Source organism: Arachis hypogaea, chromosome 17 (assembly GCF_003086295.3).
Source record: "Arachis hypogaea cultivar Tifrunner chromosome 17, arahy.Tifrunner.gnm2.J5K5, whole genome shotgun sequence".
Lineage (NCBI taxonomy): Eukaryota > Viridiplantae > Streptophyta > Magnoliopsida > Fabales > Fabaceae > Arachis > Arachis hypogaea.
In genome coordinates, this window is record NC_092052.1 from 104,378,874 (window position 1) to 104,387,493 (window position 8,620).

At 39.5% G+C, this 8,620-nt stretch overlaps 1 protein-coding gene across 1 annotated transcript; it reads left to right on the forward strand.

Annotated features, from left to right (window-relative positions):
• Positions 1 to 4,001: 4,001 nt before the first annotated feature.
• Positions 4,002 to 6,601, forward strand: LOC112763602 (uncharacterized). Its single transcript, XM_025809231.1, has 3 exons — positions 4,002 to 4,370; positions 4,619 to 5,783; positions 5,826 to 6,601. The coding sequence occupies exons 1-3, from the start codon at positions 4,002 to 4,004 to the stop codon at positions 6,599 to 6,601; spliced, it is 2,310 nt and encodes a 769-aa protein (XP_025665016.1).
• Positions 6,602 to 8,620: the final 2,019 nt, after the last annotated feature.

Sequence of the window (8,620 nt, forward strand, 5' to 3'; positions counted from 1 at the left end):
CAAAAAGAGCTCGGCCAAATTGCTATAGAGGCCTAAGCAGGCCCAAACAGAAGGATGCGGCCCACTCTAAAGACGGCTCGCCTAAAAGATAAGGTGATCTAGCCCAAAGATAAGATAAGATAACTAACTTATCTCAAGGGAGGTCACTCTACACTACTATAAATACACTAAAGCACCCAAGTATAACACACATTCTGATTCTGCACAAAAAAACCTGCCTAAAGCATGTGCTAACTTAAGCATCGGAGTCTCTTGCAGGTACCACCACCCTCCGGTGATCAAGGATTAGCAGCACCACCAGATCCAACAAGTCAGACACGACAGCTCAGGCCACGATAGCAGATCTCATCCGAGATCGACCTACAGTTTTAGGTAACCCTCGGAACACTACCAATTTAAAAAAAATTGTGTTAAACTTGCTTGAAGGAATTAATTTTGGAAAAGGTTTTTGAGCTAAGAACACACAAGCATGTGAGTTTTGAGCCCAATTGTGTGGTTACATCATATAACCACTTATTTCCATTCTTGTGTGCATTGTTCTCTTTTTATGATTGCAATCCTTGATTTGTTTGATTCTATATGTCCATTATTTTGTGTATGAATGCATTTATATGATTGAGGCCGTTATTTCAATAGCTCACTTACACAAATAGCCTTAACCTTTTTATCTATCATTGTTAAACCAATTTTGAGCCTACGTTAAACCCATTTGTTCTTTAATTTAGCACATCAATACCCCTAAGTGAAAAACAATAAATGTCCTCTGATTCGGATCCTTAATTAGCTTAGGCGAGTGAAGGTGTGTGTCATTTAAGGGGGAGGGAAGCTTGGGAACATTGGTAGAGGTAAAAGTGTATTTCCGTAATTTTCATTGAAAATATTGAGAATTGGGTGCATACTCATGTATTGAATATTTGAACCATATGCATTAGCATCGTTGTATATAATTCATCAAAAGAGAAAAGCAAAAGAAAAATGATAGAAAAAAATAAAAAAAATTTGTAGAAAAAGAAATAGAAAAAAAAAAACAAAAATATATAGAAAAAGAAAGCAATAAAAATGGGACAAAATGCCCCAAGGCGAAGCCAATAATAACCAATGCATATGGATTGTGAATTGAAAGAAAATGCATGAGTGTGTGAAAAGTGAATGAATGGGTAGTTAGGTTGTGTATTAGAATTGTATAGGTTGTTGTGTGTGTTAGGTGAGTAGGGGTGGCAACACTACCCGAACCCGCGGGTACCCACCCCGCCCCTACCCGCTCGGGGCGGGTTTTAACGGGGCGGGGCGGGGTCGGGTTTAGGTTAAACCCGCCCCTACCCGCCCCGGTATATATATATATATATATTTTTAATATATAATATATGTAACATATATAAAATAATTAGTAAAATGATTAATAATATTATATCATATATAAATTTTTACTTTAATTTATGTTATGTATGTAAATGGTGGTTATATAATTTTTAAAATTTTATTTTATTTGTTGGATTTAATAATTATAGGGGCGGGTAGGGGCGGGACGGGTACCCGCAGGAGCGGGTTAGGGTTTAACATTTTACTACCGCGGGTAGAGCGGAGCGGGTTTTATGCGGGTTTTTTGTCAGGCGGGGCGGGGTCGGGTAGAGCAAAAACCCGCCCCGTTGCCACCCCTATAGGTGAGAGCTTAGGTTAATCAAGGATTCAAATTTCAGGCTCACTTGGCCATATATGCATCCTTACCTTTACCCTAGCCCTATTACAACCTAAAGATAAGCCCTCATGATGAATGTACGCATGCACTGAATTACTGTCGATTGTTAGAGGAAAAACAAATCTTGGAAAGTATGATTAGAGAAGAATTGAGCGATCAACCCTATACACTTGAGCGACTAGAGCGGATACACTTTCGGTGAGGGTTCGATACTCAACTCCTTGTTCCCTGCTTTCACAAGCTTTCTTCTTGCAAGTTGTTTACACTCCTTTTTTATATTTGAATTGGTAGAGTCCATGAGTAATCATATTACCTTAGCCCTACTCGTTCATGTATGTGCTCTTAGAAGTTGATTCACTTTTGACCAAGTAGATAGAAGCATTTGCATTAGTTGCATCGATATAGGTAAATTGCATTTCATAAACCTCATTCTCCTATGTTCTTTGGTCTTTTAATTTTTAGCATGAGGACATGCTTGGTTTAAGTGTGGGGAGGTTTGATAAACCCTAATTTTATGGTTTATCTTGTGTAGAATTTGGGGGATTTTATTAATATTTTTCGCACTTATTCATATAAAGTGCATGGTTTTGTGTTTCCTTCCTAATTTTGGTTCATGACTTAAAACATGCTTCTTTAACCTTAAAAATGCTATATTTTAATCCTCTTCTATTACCATTCGATATCGTGATGTGTTTGTTGAGTGGATTCAGGATCTATAGGGCAAGAATGGTCTAGAAGATGGAAGGGAAGCATGCACAAGTGGAAAGGACATGAAGAATAAAGCTTTGGAGAACTGAGGCGACGAGCACACATGGCTGACGCGCACGCATGGATTGGCGCAGCAGTGACCGACGCATACGCGTGGCTCGCAGAACTCAGATGACGCACACACGTGACGCTCAGAATGTGACTTCATTAATGAAATCGTGGCTGGCGATTTCTGGGAGGCTCCAGGCCCATATCCAACTTGATTCTGCATGGAAAAGACCTAGGAATTGATAGAGGAAAGGGGGGATCCAATCATTCACACCTTACACATAATTTTAGCTAGTTTTTGGTTCTTATTTTCTAAGGGGAGAAACTCTTATTTCTCTCTAGATTTAGTTTGTTTTGATCTTCCCTTGTTGAAATTCTGAATTGGGTCTTCTTAATTCTAGTTTCAATTACTTAATTTGAGTTATCTAGTTATAATTTTGTTTAGATCTTGTGTTGAATTGTGTTCTCTTGTTATTTTCCTTTTCTTCTCATTCTATGAACTTTGTGGATCTTGAAATTTCTATTAGTGCATTGATGTTTTCTATGATTGATGGTGTTATTGGAGTTGTTTTCCATTGATAATTGCTAGTGGGTACTTGTGATTTCCAATTAATTTGCAATTTGAATATGTCTTTAGTTAGTGCATACCATGTGTTTGATGAAATGTTTCCTTTGATTATGGAGTAGTTTTCTTTACTCTTGGCCTAGGCTAAAGGGATTGGATAAACTTGAGTCATTGGGTCTAATTGATTTGATGATTTGAGAACCCTAGTGGTCAAATTGATACCTATTGACACCAATCTACTACTAAGCCAATTAGTAGTTAGATTGGGACTTATGAGTTGAGATTGATCAAGCCATTTGATATACTTCAAGCGTAGAAGTAGACTTAATGAGGTAGATTAGTTTAGTTGACAAGGATGGTGACCCCAATTCCCATGCCTAGCCAAGAGTTCCTTTTATTATTCATATTTGAAACCCAAAAAAATCCCAATTGCTTGATTCTTGCTATAGTTAGTTTAGTTGTTTACTTAGTTCTAGAATAGAGGTAGATTTATATGTTTCCTTACTAGATTGAAATTGCTTATACTTGGCTCTAGTTGCTTTGATTTAGTTTCTTGCATTTTAAGATTCCTTGCATGTTAAGTATAGTAGTTTAAATTCTCGTTTATGACTCACAACCCCAAAATCCTAACCAATATTGATGCACATGTTTGCCCATTCTCTTGAGGACGACCCCAGACCAATACTCTCAGTTACTTTATATTGGGGTTGACTTTGTGACACCTAAATCAAAATTTGATCGAAGGGAATTATATGTTGGTTTAGGACTATACTATGACATGATCTTTGCTATTGATGAAATTCTAGACCAACGGTAATTCTCATCTTTCAAATTTTTGGCGCCGTTGTCGGGGAATGGTTGCAACATGTGTTTTGATATTGGTTATGTGAATATGTGAATATTGTAGATAGTTTACTTGCTTTCATTAATTTGTTTTTTTTAGTTTAGATTTCCTTTATGCATGAGCTATGACTTCTAAGTTGAATGACTCAGTCTCAACCGAATTCTAGTTTAGCCGAGTTTGATCCCGAAATTGAAAGAACCTTGTTACATACTCGGCAAGCTACGCGGCGGTTGGATTACACGGCTAGTGACTTAGAGTCCACAACTCCCTATTCCTCTGTTGGTACTACTGATACATCTTTGTATACTACAGGTGAAAACCACATGGCAGAGCCACATAGGATTACCTTGCACGAACAAGGAGCACCGGATCTCATTCTTCAACCGTTGCAAGCTAGGTATCTGAATCTTGATCCGAATTTTGAGTTGAAGAATAGTCTGATTAACTTGCTCCCTAAGTATCATGGACTACCAGGCCAAGTCCCTATTAGGCACTTGAGAGACTTTCAAGTAGATTGTTCTACGGTCCGAAGGCATGGTGCCGATGAGATTGCTATATAGTTTTTGCTTTCCCTTTCTCTCTTGAGGGGTTAGCAAAAGAGTGGTTCAACTCCCAACCGGATGAAGTGGTGACTGAACGGGACCTATTGAGAAGAGAGTTCCTAGATAAGTTCTTTCCGCCGGAGAAGATCGACTACATCCGAAAGGAAATTTCCAGTATAATGCAAAAAGACCAAGAGACACTCTTTGAATATTAGACTCGATTTAAGAGGTTGTTGGAATCTTGTCCACATCATGGGTTAGACACTCACTTGCTCATTAGCTATTTCACTGGAGGTCTTTGTCCAGCGGATAAGAGATTGCTCATCGCCTCTAGTAGTGGTTCCTTTTCCAAGAATAAGACGGCGGCGGAAGCATGGAGTTTTATCAATAATGTCGCCGAAGCTATCCAACATGTGAAGGTGAGGAACAATCCTCCCAAGAGTGTGGTGGAAGCACCTCCTTCCGAATCGGTTTTGACTAAAGTACTTGGAGACATGACCACTCTCCTCACAGAGATTCGCAAAGAACAAAAGGCAATTCAATCAATCCAAGCCATCCAAGCCCCACCTCAAATCCTCCAACATGAAGGACCTCCTAGAGTATGTGGTTTATGCTCTAGTACCGCATGTTACACCGACCAATGTCATCAAGTCCAAGAGGATTACACTCTCGCGGTAGCCAACGTGAACTACAACAACCGTCCACCCTATCAATCTCAAGGTCAAAACAATTATTCTCATGGTAATAGTTCTAATCAAGGGTGGAGGGACAATTCTCAAGGGAACAACCACAACAACAACCAATCTTCTTCCCAATATCACAACAATACCAACCAAAACCACCATAACCAACCATACCAACACTCACAACAAAACCAAAACAACAACCATAGATACCAAACACCTCACCAAAGACAACAAACCAATCAACCTTCTTCTTCTTCCATTAACCAATGTGATGACTCTGACCGTGCACTCTATCAAGAGCAAGAGAGACTTAGGATTATGGTAGAAAAAAATGAGGAGAACACTAGGAACATCAATGCACAATTAGGTAACATGAGTGCTCAAACGTCCAACATAACTGAAATGCTTTCAAGGATGTCCCTACCTCCTACCAATAATACCAATACCAACCAAGTCTCTAGCTCATCCAACCTTCCTTCCCAACTTCTCCCAAACCCAAAGGGTAGCATCAACGCAATCACCTTGAGGAGTGGTACAACACTTGAGGAAGTTGAACCTAAGCCCATTAAGTTGGCAGAGGATGTTCCTAAGGTAGAAGTTGGTGAAACAATGGAGATAGATGAAGATGAAAAGGAGGAAGAAGTTGCAAAGGAAGAAGAAGAGCAATTGAGGGCCAAGGAACCGAAGCGGAAGAGCAACTTATAGGAAGAAATTCTTATACCTTTCCCTACAGTAGCCAAGAAGGCCAAGAAGCATGAGGAGCTTGATCCCAACATAGTGCAAATCTTCAAGAATGTGGAGGTAACAATTCCACTCTTTGATGCCATACATCAAGTTCCGAAATATGCTAAGTTCCTTAAGGATGTGTGCACTCATAAAGAGAAGATTGGTGGACTAGGGATGAATCTATTAGGCAATTCTGTTTCTTCTGTGATGGATGATTTTCCTGAAAAGTATAGTGATCCCGGTCCTTGCTTGGTATCTTGTATGATTGGTAAGATTCAACTTAAGGATTGCATGTGCGACTTTGGGTCGTGTGTGAGCATTATGCCATTCTCGATTTATGAGAAGTTGAACCTTACACCATTGAGGCAATCCGGAGCTAGGTTTATGCTTGCGGACAAGATTATAATTTCAGTTGTGGGTATTGCTGAGAATGTATTGGTGAGAATTCTGGACTTAATCTTTCTGGTGGATTTCTATATCCTAGAGACACCTCCCATTGATTCGGATAGGCCATCCTCCATCTTACTTGGTAGGCCATTCTTGAAGACATCCCGTTTTAAATTAGATCTATTTTTTAGGGATTACTCATTTGAAGCCAAAGGGAAGGTGGTGAAGTTCAAATTGGAGGAAACCATGAAGCAACCTCTAGAGGTACATTCAATTTTTGGTTGTCACATTTTTGAAGATGATGTGATTGAAGAACACCTTGGGAGTAATGATGAGATAAGTGTCAATAGGAATTTGGGTATAAAAGGAGTTAGCAAGGAAAAAGGGAAGGATCCATGACTTCCATATCCTCAAAGAAACAAGGCACCCAATCATGGTGCAATCGACAAGTGGAAGCATCTCCCCTTGAAGGACACTCTTGCCAAGGCCAACAAGAAGGACAAGATCGATGTCCTTGAGGATGTTCTAAAAAGATGATCTCAAGCTCATGACCGTCTAACTTAAGGACATTAAAGAAAAGTGCTAGGTGGGAGACACCCCACCATGGTAGGATCCTCCTTGTATATAGTTCTTGCATGTAGTTTTAGAGTCTTTGTTTGATTTTTGATTGTTTGATTTTATTGAGTTGTTTTTGTTTGATTTTGTTGAGCTTGATAGAATCTTCACGAGGATTTCATTGATCTTGGTTTGGTTAAATTGGCAATTTTGAAAAAAAATGCTTGATTTTGAGTATTTCCTGAAATTCTAAGTGATTTTGAAGTGCCTAGCCTTAATGAATGCCAAGATTGTGCTATAATTGTCTCCCTTATGTTGTTTAAAAAAAAAAAGGTCGTCCCACGCGTGAGCGTGGACGACGCGTACGCGTCAATGGTCATTTTCATAAACCCACGCCGCGGGCAATGTGTACGCATTGTTTGCTGATGTTGCAACTCATTATACAAAACCCAGAGAGTTACGCGAGTTTTGTGCTGCCTTTGTGCGAGGAGCACAATCTCACCCCACGTGTGCACGTCAGCTGACGCGTACGGAGTCCCCTTCCATTTCTGCTATCCACGCGTAAGCGTGGATGACACTCACGTGTCACTCGTTTTTCCTCTCTTCCACGCGTACGCGTAAACAAGGCGCGCGCGTCGAACGACTGACGCAGCTAGCAGGGCACGCTGCCCTGTTATCTCCATTTTCTTTCTTTCTTCTTCTCTTTCTTCCCTTCTTCTTATTTCTCCTTACTACCTCTTCTCCGCCCACCACCACCGGCGACTTCAACCACCGATGACCGCCACCTCCGGTGGTTCCACATTTTTCTCTCCTCTTTTATCTCTCCTCTATTTTCTCCTTCTTCTTCTCTTATTCTTATCTACACTCAACCTCACTCTCTCCCTCTTTCAAGGTCTTATTTCTCTTTTTCTTCTTTTATCCCTCTTTTAAAATTTTTCTTTACTATTGTATTTAATTACTCTATTCTCATTGTTCTTTGTTGCATTTTTAACTTTGTTGTTTGTTTGTTTGTTCACTCTTGTTTCTTTTCTTCCCTTTTATTTTCTTGTATGGGTGTTGAATCTCATTTACTTTTTGAATTGGTGGATTATTTCATTTCTCTTAACTTGTTTGTGCTATGGTAAATGACATTTTATTTTGGGGCATATCCCCTTGAACTCTTCAAACTTGCTTGTTATTTACAATTTACATAACAAGTGTTTGTGAAAAAGAGCCAATGACATCTTTGTTCATTGTTGACCTTTTTCTTTCAACTTGGTGCCTCCTTTTCACAACACTTGCACTACATGAGCATTGAGCATCATTTCCATGACTTTTCATCATCAATTGCTCATTGTTTGTGGTTTGCTATGCTTGTGGCGTCATGTAAGAATGAGTGGTTTAATGCTCTCTAACCCCATATTCTTCCATTTCTAGACTTCATTGTCTTGGAGTTAGTTGAGCGAAAGGTTTTCCTATGACCCCCACCTTTCTTGCATGTGTTTATCATTGTTGTTATTGATGCTTGAGTTTATTCTTCTCATGCTTTATACTTGCATGCCTCTCTCACTCTTGCATCTTATGCTAGTGATATGCCTCCATGATTATATTGTTACCTTGCTTATATGTTGTAGCTGTCATGTCTTCCGGACACTTTACTCCTTTGTGGCATTAATCTTCACTTGCATTGTATTAATTCCGGTTGTTGCCTCTCTGAGCTTAATGTTTTTCTCTTTTCCTCCTTTAAAAAGGGAAAGAAAAAGACCTCCAAAAAGCCATCTACAAAGAGAGCAACTCAAAGAACAACCGTCAAGGTGCAAATTCCTCAAGGGCCAAAACCACTTTCTAAGTGGTTAAAGAACTCTAGCCGCATTGATGAGGCAG